Source organism: Onychostoma macrolepis, chromosome 01 (assembly GCF_012432095.1).
Source record: "Onychostoma macrolepis isolate SWU-2019 chromosome 01, ASM1243209v1, whole genome shotgun sequence".
In the NCBI taxonomy this organism is placed as follows: domain Eukaryota; kingdom Metazoa; phylum Chordata; class Actinopteri; order Cypriniformes; family Cyprinidae; genus Onychostoma; species Onychostoma macrolepis.
The window spans coordinates 25,535,262-25,556,273 of NC_081155.1; the positions used below are offsets into that span (position 1 = coordinate 25,535,262).

At 38.3% G+C, this 21,012-nt stretch overlaps 2 protein-coding genes across 7 annotated transcripts in view; one reads left to right on the forward strand and one right to left on the reverse strand.

The window, feature by feature from the left end:
• kcnq5b (potassium voltage-gated channel, KQT-like subfamily, member 5b) overlaps positions 1-9,813 on the forward strand; it is a 106,498-nt gene extending 96,685 nt beyond the window's left edge. Inside the window, 4 exon segments of the mRNA XM_058766519.1 lie at positions 3,269-3,377; positions 5,417-5,548; positions 6,823-6,949; positions 7,680-9,813. Of these exon segments, the coding sequence (XP_058622502.1) occupies positions 3,269-3,377; positions 5,417-5,548; positions 6,823-6,949; positions 7,680-8,798 (1,487 nt within the window). The 3' untranslated portion in view covers positions 8,799-9,813.
• A 451-nt stretch (positions 9,814-10,264) lies between these two features.
• Positions 10,265-16,578, reverse strand: eef1a1b (eukaryotic translation elongation factor 1 alpha 1b). 6 transcript variants are annotated; one of them, XM_058766643.1, is made up of 8 exons: positions 16,446-16,578; positions 15,227-15,399; positions 14,341-14,520; positions 13,947-14,243; positions 12,812-12,962; positions 12,346-12,602; positions 11,780-12,014; positions 10,265-11,036 (listed from the first exon to the last, which is right to left on the reverse strand). In XM_058766643.1, exons 2-8 carry the CDS (start codon positions 15,368-15,370, stop codon positions 10,912-10,914), a joined length of 1,389 nt encoding a protein of 462 aa, XP_058622626.1. In that variant the 5' UTR covers positions 15,371-15,399; positions 16,446-16,578; the 3' UTR covers positions 10,265-10,911. The 6 variants fall into 6 exon arrangements, with proteins under 6 accessions (XP_058622626.1, XP_058622716.1, XP_058622788.1 ...); XM_058766733.1 differs by having other exon boundaries at positions 15,227-15,419; positions 16,446-16,502; XM_058766805.1 differs by lacking the exon at positions 16,446-16,578 and adding an exon at positions 15,855-15,921.
• Between the last annotated feature and the right edge of the window lie 4,434 nt (positions 16,579-21,012).

Genomic DNA, 21,012 nt, shown 5'->3' on the forward strand with positions numbered 1-21,012 from the left:
GCCCAGGCCTCCCCGCCGCCCTAGTGGCGGGAAGTGGGTCAAGAGATTGACGTGGAGAGTGGAGGAAAAGGTACTGCTGTGGTCCCCGTGCTGGCTAGCCCCGCCCCCCTGGGCAGGGCCCTTGTGCCAGCGACAGCCTCTGGAGGCGGCCCACCCCTTCCCCGGGGTGGGACCCGAAGAGGAACGCCCGGACGGGACCTGGGAAGAGGGACAGGTCGAGGGGAAACAATAGGGGAAGAGAGAGAGAGAGAGACAGCTGGCAGGGTTTCGCCGACTCCTGGGCACGCCACCATCTGGTCCTCCGCCAATTGGATGGCCAGGTCCAGCGACGTCGGGCGGTGGCACTGGACCCACTCTGCCGTCTTTCTCGGCAGACGGCCGATGAACTGCTCCAGCACCACTCGGTCGAGGATCTGCTCGACGTCGCCTCCCCCGGCCAACAGCCATCTGCGGCAAGCGTCCCGGAGCTGTTGAGCGAGCACGAAGGGCCGGCCACTATCGCCCAGCTCCAGTGACCGAAACCGCTGGCGATGTTGTTCTGGGCTCCGGCCGACCCGCTGGAGGATGGCTCGCTTGAGGTCGGTGAAGACCAGGAGGTTTTGGACGGGCAATTGTTGGGCCGCCACCTGGGCCTCCCCCGACAGCAGAGGTATGAGTCGCACCGGCCATTGGTCTTGTGGCCACCCACATGCCTCGGCCGACTTCTCGAACAAATCGAGGAAAGCTTCTGGGTCGTCCTGTGGCCCCATTTTATTTAGGGGCAGGTGAGAGGGGCCGGCGGCGCTTCTCGAGGTCGGCCCCCCTGCCCGTCCCTCCTGGTCCATCCAGCTCCGGAACAGCTCGCGGTCCTCCTGCTGGGCCTGCAACAGGGAGCGGAAACGGCGTTCTTGATCGTCCCGCATCTCCAGCAGCGCCTGATGGTGTTCTTGGTGGAGGCCCGCGAGCGATTGGATGACTTCCGCAAACGGCGAGCTTGGCGGGGACTGCATGATGGCGGTGGCCGGGCTTCTTCCTTCCCGGGTTTCGGCACCAGTGTAACAAAGTTCGGAAGAAGGAAGGAAGAAGTCGGAGTCGGCGTAACTGAGGCTCGGGAAAATTTATTACGTGTTCACAAAAATAAATGTTGTGCACTCCGGCACTTTCAAATCATATAAGTTCACAGCACTTTGGTGAGTCTCTGCTCAGTCATGGTCCTTTCCCTCCCGAGTCCTCAGTCTGGTCCCTCTCTGCCACCGTCTGTCCTACGGTGGCTTTTGAATCTCTCCACGCCAATCACTAGAACGAGACACAGGTGAATGTCATCTTGTACTTGACCCACTTACTCACCGCTCGTTCTCCAGTCTCTCTCTCCCGCTGCAGATCCTGCTAACCACGCCCCCCTCGCCACAATTTTATACACTCAAAATTCTGCATGTTCTTAGAAATGTATTTTAGTACATGTACTGTACAATTGTTCAGTTTCAATTCAGTTTGACCTGCACTACAGGTGCTGGTCATATAATTAGAATATCATCAAAAAGTTGATTTATTTCACTAATTCCATTCAAAAAGTGAAACTTGTATATTATATTCATTCATTACACACAGACTGATATATTTCAAATGTTTATTTCTTTTAATTTTGATGATTAGAGCTTACAGCTCATGAAAGTCAAAAATCAGTATCTCAAAATATTAGAATATTACTTAAGACCAATACAAAGAAAGGATTTTTAGAAATCTTGGCCAACTGAAAAGTATGAAAATGAAAAGTATGAGCATGTACAGCACTCAATACTTAGTTGGGGCTCCTTTTGCCTGAATTACTGCAGCAATGCGGCGTGGCATGGAGTCGATCAGTCTGTGGCACTGCTCAGGTGTTATGAGAGCCCAGGTTGCTCTGATAGTGGCCTTCAGCTCATCTGCATTGTTGGGTCTGGTGTCTCTCATCTTCCTCTTGACAATACCCCATAGATTCTCTATGGGGTTCAGGTCAGGCGAGTTTGCTGGCCAATCAAGCACAGTAACACTATGGTCATTGAACCAGCTTTTGGTACCTTTGGCAGTGTGGGCAGGTGCCAAGTCCTGCTGGAAAATGAAATCAGCATCTCCATAAAGCTTGTCAACAGAAGGAAGCATGAAGTGCTCTAAAATTTCCTGGTAGATGGCTGCGTTGACCTTGGACCTCAGAAAACACAGTGGACCAACACCAGCAGATGACATGGCAGCCCAAATCATCACTGACTGTGGAAACTTCACACTGGACTTCAAGCAACATGGATTCTGTGCCTCTCCACTCTTCCTTCAGACTCTGGGACCTTGATTTCCAAATGAAATGTAAAATTTACTTTCATCTGAAAAGAGGACTTTGGACCACTGAGCAACAGTCCAGTTCTTTTTCTCCACAGCCCAGGTAAGATGCTTCTGACGTTGTCTCTGGTTCAGAAGTGGCTTGGTAGCCCTTTTCCTGAAGACGTCTGAGCGTGGTGACTCTTGATGCACTGACTCCAGCTTCAGTTCTCTCCTTGTGAAGCTCTCCCAAGTGTTTGAATCAGCTTTGCTTGACAGTATTCTCAAGCTTGCGGTCATCCCTGTTGCTTGTGCACCTTTTCCTACACAAATTCTTCCTTCCAGTCAACTTTGCATTTAACATGCTTTGATACAGCACTCTGTAAACAGCCACACCTTTCAGTAATGACCCTCTGTGACTTACCCTCTTTGTGGAGGGCGTCAATGTTCGTCTTCTGGATCATTGCCAAGTCAGTATTCTTCCCCATTATTGTGGTTTCAAAGAACAAGAGATACCCAGAATTTATACTGTAGGGATGGTCATTTATTCAAACTCAAATGTAAATATTCTAATATTTTGAGATACTGATTTTTGACTTTCATGAGCTGTAAGCTCTAATCATCAAAATTAAAAGAAATAAACATTTGAAATATATTAGTCTGTGTGTAATGAATGAATATAATATACAAGTTTCACTTTTTGAATGGAATTAGTGAAATAAATCAACTTTTTGATGATATTCTAATTATATGACCAGCACCTGCATTTTTCCTCTGATGTTGGTCTCAGATGTTGCTTTGAATAGGAGACCTCTTGCCAGATTGAACCAAATATTTTTTTTTATGAAAAATGAATGCTTTTTTTCTTGCTTATCACTCAATTTTCCCCCAATTCTTTTCATTCGGTGATGGCTTTCACATGATTTCTCCTTTCTGACTGACTTTATGTGGTTTAGTGCTAATTAATTTTTTTTTTACATTTTCATTGTGTGTGTCATAGGTGAGGCTAACGTTGGTGTTGATGAGGCTTTCGATGAGAAAGGGTGTCATTGTGACATGTCAGCAGAGGACCTGCCGCCCGCGCTGAAGACCGTCATCAGAGCAGTGAGGTAAGAGTAGCGATTCTTCACTTCAGTTCACTTCTCTCAATGCTGCAGTATTTCAGACATTACATTTAAAGTTCAGCATTTGATGAGCTATCAGTGATAACCGATATAAATTCATTAAAGGTTTCAGCACATAGAATTTTTTTTGTGGCACAAACAACGCAAACGTTTGAGCCAGTGTTACTTTGTCGGACTGGTGTCTGTACAATATGTCACAAAACAAGTTGAACAAACTCAAGGTTATATAATTGGTTTTAGTTTTAAACCCAAACACACATAACTTGGCTAAGCATACCACAGTGTTCTTTATAATTTTATCAGGGTTTGATCCTAAGTTTGTGATTAGTCCAGAAGTGTCTGCACACAAAAGTATTTTGAAGCAAACATCACTAGCTCACCAATGGATTCTCTGTAGTTAATGGGTGCCGTCAGAATCAAAGTCCAAACAGCTTATAAAAACATCACAGTAATACAGAAGTCATTAACACAACTCCAGTCCATCAGTTAAGTGAAGTGAAAAGCTGTGTACTTGTAAGAAACAAATTCATCAAGATGTTTTCAACTCTAAACTGTTGCTTTGGTCAAAATACAAGTCCATAATGCATAATAACACATCCTCCTGTGAAAAAGTTCTTTCTCTGTTGTCCTCTAACATCAAAATCCCCCAAATATTTGTTTATAACTTTTTTGGCTTATAAAAATGTGCTTGATCTTTGCATATTTCTCTGGAGGAAGCGTTATTATGAATAATGGATGGAGGCACAGTTTTAACAGCAAGTTAAAATAGTAATGATGGATTACTATTCCTTTAATGTTGCCTGATTTTGCCACTGATTCTGACAAAGTAAGTGACTTGCCTCACCAGAATAAGGCTCAATACACCAAAATACTTAACTGCAGTCTGAAATACAATAATACAATGTTTCAAAGCAACAGAGCTTTAAACCTAACTACCTACTCACCTGTCTGGTACATAATATCCATTATTAGCCCAAATTAAACTCAAAATTGCCTTGCTTGCTTCTTAAACCTGCTTTGTGGCCTCAAGCAAAGAGTGCAATGTTTGACAGCACCGCAAATTGTAGTGTTTACAATTTTCTGAGAAATGAAACTACAAAAGGTTTACTTAAACTCTATAGCAGGGATGGGCAACTTCAGTCCTGGAGGGCCACTGTCCTGCAGAGTTTAGCTCCAACCCTAATCAAACACACCTGAACCATCTAATCAAGGTCTTCAAGATCACTAGAAAGCTACAGGCAGGTGTGTTTGATTAGGGTTGGAGCTAAAATGCAAAAATATGCACATCACCCTTAATGAAAACGGCACTGTCTGCTTGTCAGTCTTTTTTTAATTATTCTCACAGCCACTGTGAGCATGAGATGAATCAGTGTCTCATTATCTCATTTCACTAATTTCACTATCACGAAAGAATACTGTCATACTGTTCACACTTCACACACATCAACCACGCTCTTTTCTTTTTGTTTTGTCTAGTATGTGTGGGTCAGTGGAAAGCTGAGTGCTAGATTGACAGTATGTGATCATCTTTTCCAGCCTCTCACTTTCGCTTTTATTATGAGGAATGAAAAATGAACTCAGTCTTCTTTAGGCTGTCCTGCTTCACTGAATATTCCAGGCTGTAGGCGAAATGCTGTGGTAACCCTGTAGCTTTCAGCTGGGGTCTGGTTGGACTCTGTTGTGTGTGTGTGACGCCAAGCTCAGACTTTCTCAGGGTGTTGGATTTGTCTATGTTGTCATTTGATCACCTTTCAGTATTGCTGTGGTTATTCTGAGTCACCCCAAATGTAAACTGCAAATAATTTGATTTGTAATACATTGGGTCAAGATTTGTTTTTTTGTTGTTGTTCCATAAATCTAGTTGAAAATCATCAGTTAGTTCACTGTCCTTTATGTTATCATTCATACTGTATTTTGCTCGAAAGAACAAGACACATTCGCACTTTAAATATTAGTGCTCACATATCTGTTTTGGGCTTCATAAGACTTCAAAGGAAGAATAACATTAGCATATGCTTTTGCAGGATCATGAAATTCCATGTGGCGAAGAAGAAGTTTAAGGAAACTCTGCGCCCATATGATGTAAAGGATGTAATAGAGCAATATTCAGCCGGTCATCTGGACATGCTTTGCCGAATTAAAAGTCTGCAAACCAGGTAGGACAACCCAACTACTGTTTCTCCACCATATGCAAAAGATACTTTTTTTTCCCACAAAATGCATTAAATTGTCAAAAGTGACAGTAAATACATTTATAATGGTAGAAAAATTTCCGTTTCTATTCATCAAAGAGTCCTAAAAAAAAGTGTGATCGTTTACACAAAATGTCTTTTGAAAATTCAGCTTTGCCATAATAGGAATAAATTTGCCTATATTTTAAGAAAGACTGTTGTAGCAGTATTTTACAATCTCACTGTTTATTCTGTAGTTTTGAGCAAATAAATGCAGCCTTGGTGAGCAGAAGAGACACCAACCCCAAAATGTTGATTTATAGCATACACACATGTAAACTTTAGTACGTGAAACTTCTGATGAACTGAAACAAGTGGACTGTAAGAAAGCACTTTGCTGTTAATGACCACAAAGAACAAATGTCCACTAGGACGGCGAATGGATCAATGGATGATAACTAATTATCGTTTGTTCTTAAGCTTAAGCTGTAAATACTGTATGTGTAAATACATATGCAATATAAGCTAGAGGAGAACTGGACAACAGACTTGAGCCTGGTTTCTCCTGAATTTTTTGTCTTCATTTGTGACACCTGATGAAGTTTGGGTTCCTTGCCACTGTCACCTTCTTGTTTGCTTAGCTGGGGTCTGAAAGACACTTAGCTTTCAGAAATGTATCAATACAAAGAACCTTCAACACCTTTATTTTTAAGAGTGCGCCTTGCTACATATGGGGAGCATGTCAGATGTGTAGAATGTCTAATTACTCAGTATTCATGATCAGTTAGAATATTCGGAAGACATATTGACGCATATGCTGAGATTCTGAAGTATGTAATAAGTGGACACTTTGCTGTCTCATGCAAAGTATCTCTTTTCAAGCCATTTTTCTTTTTAATCTGTATCTGTTTTATATTATTATTTTATCACTGAAGCCTATGGAGTCAAATGATCCAGGTTTATAATGAAGTGAGACCAGTGCCACCATGTGACCAAAACAGAACATCACCGTTCCTGACTTTCTTCATAGCCTAAACCAACAACAAATGAACATGAAATCTATATAATTTTGAATTCAACACATTTCAGCGTACAAGAAAAATTTAAATCTTGAATCTGGTTTGCTAATAGTAGCCATTCCTTAAAGTGTCATTATAGTTTCTCTCAATTCTCTGTCTGCTCATTTGGGATGTGAATCTTTATTCCTTTTCACAAATTTCATTCCTGTCTTTTTGCCAACATCTGTCTCTCACTTTTAGGGTGGATCAGATTCTTGGTAGGGGCCAGATGCCTATGGATAAGAAGGTCAGAGAAAAGCTGTTGTCTGACGGAGACATTCTGGAAGACGTGAGCATGCTGGGAAGGGTGTGTAAGGTAGAAAGACAGGTGAGTTTAGAGACACTCGGTTAAACTGTGTTTTACATACTCGCATGTCCCATATGTAACACTGAATCAACTCATCTCATATTTCATTGAATCACTGAATGCTGCACTGGTTTTGGTTGTTTCTTCAACTATGGGCAGTTTTAGCGCTGTGGACATTTAGAAAATAAAGTCAGTTAAAACACACTTTTCTTACTCCCACTAGATTATGGACCAGCTATGGACATGAATTGTTTTTTTTTGTTTTGTTTTTTTTAAGTTATGCAAATTTCCACCAGAGTGTCATGTCTGTTTCTAAAGATGAATTGTGTTTAATAACATTGTGGAGTGAAATTGATGGTGGTGGATTTGTTTAACACTATTGAAATAAAAATGGCCAAGGATAAGGCTATTTCCATAGCTTGTATCCTAAATACACACGAATATATTAAATTTTTACGTGTTTGAATGGAAAATACACACAATATAATATCCTGTTCTGAAATGATATTAACCTTGAGTTTTATTTTTTTTTCTAAGGTCTTTGTCTCATGCTTCAGTGTTTATAAATTATCATATTAAACATAATACTAAACCAATGGGCCTTAGCAAATTCTAATCTAAATTAAAATGCAAAAAAATACACAAAATCAAGATCTTTCTTTTCCCTTTAACTGTTTTTATTAAAGAACTACTGAATTAAACATAACCTACGTATTCTAACAAACAGTATTTCTATGTTCCTTCTCTATAGGTACAGTCTATTGAAGCTAAGCTGGACTCCTTGCTGGACATCTACCGGCAGGTTCTGCAGAAGGGTTCTTCCTCTGCCTTCACTCTCTCCCCTCTTCCTCCTTTTGGGCTGGAGGAGACTTCAGACTATCCGAGCACCATCCTCAATAAGGATCTCTCTTGCTCCTCCCAGGTCAGCCAGTCCATCTGTGGTAATCACCCCAGAGCCCTCCAACTAATATTAGCCCCCAACGAACTCAACCTCAACCAGAACAACTCCACAACATCATCTCCTGGGCTCAATCCGGCCTCTGCCTCACCTTTTAACCCATCAACCTTCCAAATTCCTTCAACCCCATCCATGGAATATCCACAAGGGAGTCCTTCTCAAATCCTCAGCGCCAACAGTTTTCACTCTTCTGTAGGCCACTTTCCATGTGTCGGTCAACCACCTCCACCTCTTCCATCCCCAGCCTCTTCAAAGCTTCAACTTTCTTCTGTTCCTCCACAAGCAGGCCATGTTCGCAGCATGGGACCCTCTAGGTCTGACCCCACCGACTACTCCAAATCCTGCTTCAGAGGAGTCGGGATGGACTTTGGGCTTAACTCTAGTATTAGCTGCAAGCTTCAACAAAAAAACAGACCCAGTGCTAAAGAGGACAGTTCTTGGAGGAGACATATAAGCATGGATGCAGAGATGGACCCTCTTGCTCCAGTCTCTCCTCTTGCCCCGATTCAAGGCCAAGGCAGCGGGGACAGAGGACTAGGGAAGTCCCTCTCTGTACAGGACCTCATGCAGCCTGTTCTGGAAGGTCTCGGTGTGGACACGCATTCTAGTCAGGCTAGTTTCTCCACCAGCGTTAGCAGCAGCCAGGACTCTTCAGCTGGGGGCATTGAGATGGGAGTACGGGGCTGGGGAGAAGCTGATCTCTTCATCAGCGATAGAGACCTTGAGAGCTCAACTAAGACACATACTCAAGGGTTCAACTTTCTCTCCCAACCCCCCATTGATGCATCCTACTCCTCCGAGCTGCTTAGGACAAGTAATACAGCTGGTGCTAGTCACAACCTAGCAAGTGGACATACGCCCAATACGGGCAGCAATGAGACTATGAACATGCCACATGTTCGACTAAAATAACGCAATCCCTAATGTGTTACAAACTCTTAGAAACCATATCTGATGGAATGAAACTTTGATATGAAAGCTTATTTTATTTTGGATTGTTTTGTATTTTTATGAGAGCAACGCAAATTTAGATCATTTTTATACATGTTCTATTAGTTTATTGGTTTATTTGAAAGAAACTATTACGATTTCATATAGGCCAATGTACATGACATATCATTGCATGCATTGTTCTTTTTCAAATGTACTGTAACATTTTTTAAAAAATCAAATAGAATGTGGTAGATTAATAATCAAACTGCTGAAATGATCAAAATCAGAGATGGCATGAACTATTCATTGGACTGCATGAACACTGCATGTCTCCAGTCTCGTTACAGAAAGCCTCATCAACCCGATATTCACATGACAAAAATAGAAAAAAGTGTCAGAACATAAGACATATTGTAATAAGACAATTTATCATATTGTATCAAAAGGTAATTTACTTTTCTTATGTAAAAAAAAAAAGTGCCAGACACGCTGAAGGAAACTGATGCTGCTGAAAATTGTACAGTTTTGATAAAGCAGATTAAATGTTGAGAGGAGCACCTCATAGTTTCCGTACTACATCAGTTACTGTTTTTTATTACTTGTCTTTTTTCTTTTTTTTTTTTAGCTCTGATCACACCGCAACCACATTTCACACAGCCCAACTTAAAATCTAATTAGTTTTGTAAATATGCATGATTATACAATATACATTATAAATAATAGTTATATATATATATATATATATATATATATATATAATGTAGAGTTCCCATGCAAAAGCCTCTAAAAGCCATCTTGGTCAAAACTGAGATAACGATACCGAGGGAATGCACATAGTATATGTTCATCAAGTACTTTCACTTCAAATGTCCAGCCTCAACCCATTCAGAAGTATCCAGTACTTACATAGAAACATATACATAGTATCCAGAAAGAAGCGCTAATTTTAAATAAAAATGTCAGATGTACTTTAGGCTTTTGCATATATATATATATATATATATATAGATAGATAGATAGATAGATAGATAGATAGATATTTCTTTATATATATATATATATATATATATATATATATAATAATTTATTATTGTTGGTAATTATAAATTATTATAATTGCTAAGAAGTATTATTGTAAATATACATTATTGTACCATATATAGCCTATTATAAATAATAATTATATAATTATATATACAAAAATAATTTATTGTTGGTTATTATAAATGATTATAATTGCTAATAATTATTATATTTTTGTTATTATATAATTTTTTGTATAGTTAATTGTTTTTAGTCAATTTAATATTTGTTGGCATGTGCGCAAGCCCTGAATATTGGTGTCAGAGCTCTCAAATATATGATTTAAATACAAAAGCTTCATCAAACTTGTCTTTGAAAATGTCTTGTTGTTATTTCTTTGTCTAGTAATTTAGAAGCAGGCATCAGAGTTCAAATGTATTTTATTTTTGGTTATGAACCGACATACATTAGATAATGGAGAATCATATTCCCGTTAAAGTACATGAGTGCAAGTGCAAACAAGATGGCTCATGCTTGTTCAGAGCGCTGTCAGGGTAGACAGTAAAGTGCGCTAGCTACTTTAGCTTCATGCACACAGAAAAAGACACTGAACTTCAATTGTGAAGCTATGTCACAACACATCAAACTAACATAACAGACTAACATAAAATCTCAAAGCTATTGGACTAGAAGCTGGAACAGTTAGCTACTATTGCAAGCAAAGTTACACAAGCAATGTTAGCGAGACGGTTTAGATATTGCACACAAGCTACAGGATAAACAAAGCTTAATCTGCACTCCCACTAGAGGCAGATCTGCTTAAAGTGCTTAGAACAATTTAACAATAGAACAATTACCACCACAACAAAGACTTAAAATTCAAACATAACATACGATTTAACATAAATATACTTATCACTATTGTAATCTTTGTCAAGCAGGCATAAGTTTTACTTTTCCTTCTTCTGCTTTTGCGATGCATTGTGATAATTAACCAAGCTTTGTTTATGGAGTTGAGAAGAGGAGGGATGGTGTGGCTGACCCGAGTGTTCGCAGCCCAGCACAACATTCATTTGTTCTTCTGGGCTTTTTGGGCAGATTTAGTGACCTTCCCAGAGGTCGGGGTCTTCTTCTCAACCCCCTTGATGACGCCCACTGCTACAGTTTGACGCATATCGCGCACTGCAAAGCGACCTGGGAAATGAAGATCATCCGAAAAAATTAAGTTAGTTATTATTATAAGTCAAGGGTCTATAATCTTTGTGAGTCCTGAAACAGAGCTGGTGGACAGAGAGAGACCAAGAAACACCCTGGCATAAAATTGATTGTTTCATTTCAAGTCCATTGTTAAATAAAGATTTACTACCATATTATTGTACTTACATACACCTTATTGATGTAATTTTACGTACATATACAGTGTATACTTTCACATAACATTTACAGGCACAGTTTCAGTGATCCAGTGAATCACTGTCCAGTGAATTTTCATGGGTGAAATTCAGTAATTTCAATACGAATCCTTGTGTTCAGATTCTGAGAAACCTATAGTGGAAAATCTTTTGCCATCAAGTTTTTGACAGTTGGAAACTTCACTTTCCTACTACAGAATCTGATTGCATCTCGGCTCAAAGCCTTTTCCTGTTTTCCCTCTCTTCTCTCTTATCACTTAGTGTTTTTCCTCAAACTGTCCAGTCAAATACAATCCAAAATGCTCAAAAATAAAACTTTAAGCAAATATTATTAATTATTATAATTTATGCCCACCATAGAATGTCCACTGCACTGAAACATGCTTAAATATTCTTGTAAAAAGCACTTGAAAAATTAAGGCATGTTTACAGCGGGAGTGAATTTGGTAATAAAGTCAAGCGTTTTATAATAAAGATACTAGAGGAATCCATAACTTTAAATCCAAATTGAGATATGACCCTTACCAAGAGGAGGATACTCAGAGAAACTCTCCACACACATGGGTTTGCCTGGTATCATATCTACAATAGCAGCATCGCCAGACTTCAGGGACTTGGGATTGTCTTCCAGCTTCTTCCCAGAGCGACGGTCAATCTTTTCCTTTAACTCTGCAAACTTACAGGCAATGTGAGCAGTGTGGCAGTCCAACACGGGGGCGTAACCAGTACTGATCTGACCTGGATGGTTCAGAATGATCACCTGACCAGAGCAGAAAGTGAATCAGTCAAACTAGTCTCAAAGAAATCTTATTTATTACACTGTAAAATTATTTTATTAAAGTGTTATTTCTACCTGATTTAACCCATAGAAATGAGGTTTGTTGGACTAAAATAATGCATTTAGTTTTTATCCAGAGATGTTACATAATGTTGACTTGAATAAAACCAGTTATTTCAGATGTTACCATTTTTAGATTACCATTTATGTCAGTGTAGACCCTAACAGGCACATTCAGATAATATATATTTTAGATCATGAATTGTGTCAGAAGGCTTTATAACACTATAAAACACCAAACTAAGACCTTTACCTGTGCGGTGAAACTCGCTGCCTCCTGTGGAGGATCGTTCTTGCTGTCACCTGCAACATTCCCACGTCGGATATCTTTGACTGAGACATTCTTCACATTAAATCCCACATTATCACCTGGAAGAGCTTCAGATAGAGCCTCATGATGCATCTCCACAGATTTCACCTCAGTGGTCACATTCACAGGGGCAAATGTCACAACTAGGCCAGGTTTCAGAATGCCAGTTTCAACCCGTCCCACAGGCACAGTACCAATTCCTAAATTCAGAAACAGAAAGAGCCCAATGGTAAAAGAGTGACATTTTACTACATGTATAATTTACTAAATATCAGTTGCAATCTCAGTTATTTTATCTCTTAAAATACCATACACAACTGTAAGTCATTTGTAGGTCGCACACCTTTACAAGAAATGAAAAACAAGTGGGTTTCTTATTAAGACCCTTTCAGTTTGGGTGTCCTCTTACCTCCAATCTTGTAAACGTCCTGCAGTGGGAGGCGAAGAGGTTTGTCAGTGGGGCGGGTTGGAGGCTGAATGGCATCCAGAGCTTCCAACAGAGTCGTCCCAGAGACACTCCCATCCTTACGAGTGATCTTCCAGCCCTTGAACCAGGTCATCTACAGAGAAAACATATTATTACAGCCAATGCATCTAACAGTTTGGAATGGTTTGTATTGAAACCTCTTAGGAGTTACAAAAAAATAATTTGACAGTAAATAGGAATTTATAATAAAAATTCTGAAAAAAATGTATCACAGTTTGCATAAAAATAAAGCAGCACAGCTGTTTTCAACATTGATAATCATAAGAAATTTTTCTTGAGCAGCAAATCGGCATATTAGAATGATTTCCGAAGGATCATTTGAAATGAAAGACTGCAGTAATGGCTGCTGAAAATGTAGCTTTGTATCACTGGAATAAATAATACAGTTCAGTCACGAAACTCTAGATGGCGCAAGCTGACAGGTTTTTAACGTAACTGATGATATTCAGAGAGTTAAGCGACTTGGCACAAGCTGATTGGTTCATACTGCATATGCATTGCTCTTGCATTGGCTGGCTAGTAGTATTCACTTGAGATTCCTGCAGCACGCTTTCAGAGTATCTCTGAAGCCCTCCACCTTCCCCAGCTCCACCTGTATAGATCTGCTACGGGTTATTTTATATGCTATTTGTGCAGCAGCAGTATGTCTTAAATACTCATGGCACCGTATCGCCATATGCATTGGCAGTAGCAAGTTCCTGTACTTGCTTGCAGCAGCAGCAGCAATCTACAACTACAGCTATAATCAACAGCAGCAGCAATATAGCAGATCTATTTCGCCAAGACCAAATACATTAACATTGTCATATCCATCACCATGCTAAAATCTTCAGAGAGTTGTCATGATTGAAATTACATTAATTACATTTACATTTATATGTACAGTACTGAATGCAAAGCAAACAGTAAAGGACATAATTCATCTCTACAAATAACATCAAATTAATTAATAACAGTTTGGCTTGTAAAAAGCTAAATTATGGTCTTTAAATATCTAGATTGGTTGAGTCTATTAATAATCTGAAATATATAAAACTGTAGTCAATATGACACTAACATTTGGGCTGGCCTCCAGCATGTTATCTCCATTCCATCCAGAGATTGGAACAAATGCCACTGTATCGGGGTTGTAGCCGATTTTCTTGATATAAGTGCTGACTTCCTTCACAATCTCTTCATAGCGCTTCTGGCTGTAATTGGGTTCCGTGGAATCCATCTTGTTGACACCCACGATCAGTTGTTTGACACCCAGGGTGTATGCCAGCAAAGCGTGCTCCCGAGTTTGGCCATTCTTTGAGATACCAGCCTCAAATTCTCCAACACCAGCCGCCACAATCAACACAGCACAGTCCGCCTGTATCGGAAGAAATTAAATGTTTAAGATTATAAAAATACTTTAATGAATAAAGAGCAACTTTCTGATTGGCGTTGTTATGTGATTACATACAAACCTGTGAGGTGCCAGTGATCATGTTCTTAATAAAGTCTCTGTGTCCTGGAGCATCAATGATGGTGACATAGTACTTGCTGGTCTCAAACTTCCACAGTGAGATATCGATGGTGATGCCTCGCTCTCTCTCAGCTTTTAGCTTGTCCAGGACCCAAGCGTACTTAAAAGAGCCTTTTCCCATCTATGAAAGGTAAAGAACATATATCTGTTGAGAGAAAAATCTGCAACTGAATTTCTTAAACAAATGGCCTGTGTCACATAAGATACTTTGCATTATGTAAAGGTTATTTGTTTGGCCAAGCAGCATTCCAACAGTATTGATATTTAGTGTTACAGCACAAGTTATGTCATTATATGTCTCGCTTCATTGGTATTTGAAAGTGGCATGAAAATTTGATACTACTTTAGTAGGTAAAGCAAAAATACATACACAATATATACACAATGCAGGGGGTGATTAAATGATGACAGAATGTAAATCTTTGGGTGAAACTAAACATTTACTCACCCTAAGGCCATCTAATATATAGATGAGTTTGTTTCTTCAGAAATTTAGCATTACATGACCTGCTCACCGTTGGATCCCCTGCAGTGAATGAGTGCCATCAAAATGAGAATGGCCTGGGGGTGAGTACATTCTCAGAAACGTTTTGGGCGAACAATTCCTTTATGTTATTAACTTAATTTATAGAACCATTTACAAAGCAAACTCGCAATCAGTGATTAGTGCTGATGTTCAGTAGCTCAGCACTCTTGCTTGTTTGATATTGCTTAAGTAGGTCATCTTTCATACAGTGGATCTCTATGAATAATATTATGCATTAATAATAACACTGCAACAAATTGTAGCTAAATCTGTTTAGTCTTGCATATTTGGACTGCTATACCTCTGCAGCTTCCTTCTCAAACTTTTCAATGGTCCTCTTGTCGATGCCTCCGCACTTGTAAATGAGGTGGCCAGTGGTGGTGGACTTCCCTGAATCCACATGGCCAATGACCACGATGTTGATATGGAGCTTCTCTTTACCCATCACTGCGCTCTCATTGGGTTACAGTCAGCCTACAGCAGGAACAAGGAGACTAAATAATTCATCATACAAATAAGTTATTTATGGTCTGATTGCGCTCAGATGTACAGCGACAACCAATAGCTCAATATACTTTATAATTTTCAGTTCTTCTTAATTTATTTACAATATGTCAAATCAATTTTGATGAAAGTAATACTTTTGTTATTAGTATGGCCAAGCAGGTAATTTTACTGTCATGCTAAAAGTAATCATACTCATATGATAGGCTCATCATAAGAGTAGATAATAAATATTTGTTCAGGTTATCATGCATGTAGTTCAAAATGATGATGGTTATATAAATGAGTCATTTGTCATCTAAAGGAATCTAATGTAGAGAGTTTGCATTGTTAGTACAGCAATGACCTCTAAACTAATTTACAAAATATAAATTATAAAATCGCTCATTTAAATGAATTAACATTTTAAATAATTCGTAGGATACCATTGGTCTAAATTATTTAAATTCGGGCGATAAATCTGCTAATGTCACAGTATCCTTGAACGCCTGTCCATGTTTTTTTCTCAGCGTTGTCTGGGTTACAATAAAGCAGCGCGGGCCACCTGCAGTATGCGGCAAAACTTGACATATAGCCTAAATTAAACGTCAAAATATTTTATTCCAGTATTTTTTCCTATATGATCTCCATTTCAATAATAATCCACAATCATTATGATATCGCCATCATTCTGAACAAATATGACATGGTTATGTAATAATGTCTTGCATGGACATTATGTTTTAGATGAAAAGCGCGTGCTGCCTGACAGCAAAGCATGACTGTCTGCTGGCCAAAGAGCAAAGATGACACTGGGGAACAAAAGGACATAAATGTTGTTTCCACAACAGACCCTATCAGTTTCATCAGCGCCATGTTCTGTATTATATATCCTTACTGGAAATAAAACTCAAACACCGCACATCATGCATTCGCAATACCCAATAAACCATCCGACCGCTTAGCCCTACCGGCAAGTCATTAAAAAGCAATATTATAGCAAAACGCAGAGAGGGTGTGTTTTGCAGGTGTCCAACCTTGCAGAGAGGAGCCTGTAGTCCTGGGCAGCAGGAGCAAGAGTCGCGACGCTACTCTGTTGTTTCAGAGACTGCTGCCTTGGTCTTGCCGGAGGATGTTTCTATCTCTCCCACCAGAGCGAGCTGTCGAACAAGAAATGTAGCCTGCATAACCATTTCTGGAGTTTTAGATGTGTGAAGACTTCTGTATGCGGTGTTTCTTCGATTTTTTTATTACATGAAGGTCATTACATAAAAATTGTTTTAGAAACGTTTTACCAGGTCTCCATCGTATAGCTAAGTTTTGTTTCAGAATGCCTTTTAAAGAGACAGTTATGAAAACTCTGTCCTTATTTACTCGCTCTCAAATTGTTCCAAACATGCATGAGATTATTTCTTCTGGTCAGTATGAAAATGTTGGTAACCGAACAGTTGATGGTAGCCAATGACTTCCATAATATGAATATGTGACCCTGGACCACAAAACCAGTCTTGGGGTATATTTGTAGCAATGGCCAAAAATACATTGTCAAAATTATCCATTTTTCTTTTATGCCAAAAATCATTAGCATATTAAGTGAAGATCATGTTCCATGAAGATATTTAGTGAATTTCCTATCGTAAATATATCAAAACTTAATTTTTGATTAGTAATATGCATTGCTAAGAACTTCATTTGGACAACTTTAAATGCGATTTTCTCAGTATTTTGATTTTTATGTAGCCTACCCTCAGATTCCAGATTTTCAAACAGTTGTATCTCAGCCAAATATTGTCCTATCATAACAAACCATAGGTCAAGCTTATTTATTCAGCTTTCAGATGATGTATAAATCTCAATTTAGAAAAAAAATACACTTATGACTGGTTTTGTTGTCCAGGGTCACATCAGTGGAAGACAATGGCTGATGTCCGCTGTTGAGTTCACATCTTTTGTGCTCAATAGAACCAACTCAGGTAGGTTTGGAACAACTTGAGAGTCGAGTAAATAAGGACAGAACTGACTATCCCTATAATTATGGAATTTATTGTTTATTTTTGTCCCATCTCCAGACTTTCAATCTTAAAATCAATCATTAATATCAATTATTACAGACAATGATAACAGATATCATTAAATATTATAATAATCATAAACTATTTAAATATTTATTGTATGAGAGTGATCTGGTTTTACACAAATTGCAAATGCTCCAGTTTTTTGGCACTAATAAAAAATTCAAAAGCTTATTTATTTAATGAGGAGATATAATCATGTTAAAGATCACAATAATTGATATAATAGCTGAAATAATTTCATTTTAATGTTAAAAATCCCATATCCACGTACTGGCAGAATCTTGAGACCCATGTTCATCATCTTACTCTGAAGATGTCTGGCATTACAGGTCAGGCTTCATGGCAGATGTTACTTGTTTGTTTGTTTGTTTATTTATTTATTTTTAAGGGGAAAAAAATCATATTGAAGAAGTAAGAAGTTCCAAAAGACATGAATTTAATTTCCTCGTGAAGTTAAAATCATTTCACTATCACTTAAAAACGTTACACTTTGTCAGAGGGGGCACGTGAATGCAGCTTCCAAAAGACGAAAAATAGCCGAATAATATTTTCTATATTTAATACAATCAAAGTCATATCATCAGCTGCTAAATTCAAATCTGTGTTTGCTGGCGCTGAGCCAGAGACAGACGCGTTTTTACAGCACTGCGCATTACAACCAATCACACACGGTGCTGTTGAGCTTATGAATGCAATGACCAATCAGAGGTGTTCAGATGAGTCACCGCTAACATGTCGGTGTTTTCTTCACTTGCTCGCTGACTGAATACCTCTTTCTGGCGAATTCTCTCATTAGAAACAACAAAGTGCAGATGTGTGTATGAATCTGTAAGTAAGATATTAATTTCACATTGCAAACAGCTTCAGTGATTTTAGTGGGGGTTTTTGAGAGTGCTTGAACTCTAGACTGTCAGTGAAAATGTTCTTTGCTCTCTTTCTGTACAATGAAAGTGTTATGACAATTATGATAAGTAGCTTAACTTACAATGTTTTTATTCACATTAACTTTCAATGTTAAATTCACATTAAAAATAAAGTCAGTCATATTAACAATATATTATGGCATGACACCCATATCTGTTAGGCTACTTAAGTAAACAGACAGGTTTTTATCCATAGTTAATAGACTACATTATTAGGCACCTCTGACCATCGCCCACTATAGCTCAACTGACAGGCTGATTGTTTGCTGACTTGTTTTGTCATTATTGTTAGTTATTTGTTGTACTGTGATGTAAAGAGCTCATCTGTTTAACATGTGTTGGTTTTCACCATTCTTGAGGTTTGTGTGTTTGAGGCCTAGAGAATGTTCAACCACTCAAATCCATTTTCTGGATATCTTAGTCTTGTAAGTTATTTTACAAGCAAAGACATTGTTGTCTATATATTACATTAAGTTATCCATTAAGATTTGTCATTTCTAAATAAACAACATAAAATTGATAACATGGTGACCTTTTAAACATTCTTTTTTTCTTCCAGGAAACAGAAAAAAATAAATTACCTCAACGACATTAATTGTTGTTTCAGTTGCTGTGACAAGAATTTTTCTTTTAGCAAAATAAGACAATCAGCATTGCATGAACTAACAAATTTACATTGGCTGAACAAAGTATCTTTACTGAGATACCCCCACAATCGTGCCCCCTCTGGAAATATTCTTTCTCAAACCTCCTTGATCAATGATTTATATGTTGGAACATTTAAACTAACAACACGACCATGTCTTTCCTTTAGTCACTGAAATCACAAAATAAAGTTGAATCAGAAAAAAAAGCATGTAAGCTTTGAACTCACAACCTAAAAGCATTCCTATGAGTTGCAAAGCAGTATTCATATAAGGGCCTGTACCCATCTAGGGCCTACAGTTGCCCATGCTTGCAGCTATACTTAGGCTATACAAGAATTATATGGCAATAAAGACAACCATAAGCTAAAGCCTGTGGTGGTAACTATGTAAATAGGTACACTCATTGTTTGATGGGTGATGGTGCGGTTATCATTATTACAGCCTGTATAATCATCTTCTCAGTTGTTATTACATGAGGTGACTTGAGCCAGTAAATAATATAATTCATAAAAGGAATCCTACTGTACCTGCCAGTAACTTTCCAAGAGCTCTGAATGTCAGCTTGAGATGAAAACCTGTTTTATCAAGCCTTCATCTGTGAACATGCCTCTGGCTTGGGTCTTAAAAATTGACAGGGGTCAAAAGCAATAAGCTCAGATGAACTTTACAATATAAATGGAGATTTCCAATGTATTTTTCTGAGTCAAAGAGCTTTTACAACACGAATAAGTCTCTTTGTAAACACATACACTATGTTACTATTCAAATACTCTCAGTTGTATGAATATAATATATACATTTTCCCCCACATTTAGCTCACATGATATTCTGATATTTTGTCTTGGTTTTCTAAAACTTTCTAAGATATCATTCAACAAGAAGCCTAAGTGTTTTATAAATAAAAGACTAAATTTAGGTTTAAGTAGGAGTCTTCGTTGTTATCAGTGTTATGTGCATGATTAATTATGAATAAAGTGTAGCAGTCCAAAACACGTGGGAAACTTTAAGTTCTAAATTAAGAGTTGTAAATAGATCACCATCTGTGTCTCTGTAGTGCCATCACCCCTCAGATCTCTGTATGCTATATAAAGTCCTTCATATATATCTGATCCATGGAGATGAGAGTATGGAAATGTGAGATTCCATGGTTAATTATAAATGATATATCAATATATTCATTATCAATCACCCCCATAGCATATCTATTGCAAATAATTGTCTCGATAAATATTTTGAGATTTCATTGTGTGGGCTGGTTTTCTATACAGAGATAAAGCCTAGTGTTAGACCGGGAAGGTTTATAAAAGAATTCCTGCTGAAACTTCAGTCCAAGACCAGGGTTTATTTATATCCATAATGAGGTCAGAGAAACTCTTACAGCCATTGACATATGCTCGCAAGTACAATAAGCAACACTTCACTGTTGAAAAATAAATAAATAAAGAAAAGAAAAAAATTATGATTTAATGAGTGCTTAAGTCTTTTTTTTTTTTTTTTTTTCAGAAATATTTCAATCTTATTTTTGCCAAAACATAAAGTCTCCCTGAATTAAACTGAATCACTCATGGCTCTGTGCATGAGTGTTTGTTTTTTTATCATCTCTAATTTGCTTCAAACAAGATTCTTTTATTGTGAATACACATGCAACAGTTAATCATTTCTATATAAATGTGTGAACTGTATTGTATTCCTCTTCTAGCTAATTTTCTTGAATCTCTCTCTTATTCTCTCATCCTTGCTGCCTCTATGATTGGGTGATATTTTTATAAATCTAGGTCCTGAGGCCACCTGGGGAAAACAGCACCAAATTCAGGCCATGTAACAAACCCGGGCCGAGCAAAAAGGACTTCGACAATGATGCGTCATATCACAACTTTCCACAAACAGAAACAAAACACAGGTCACGACATAGTGAAACAGGACTAGCACCTGAGCAGCACAGGCTGTTTGATTCATCAA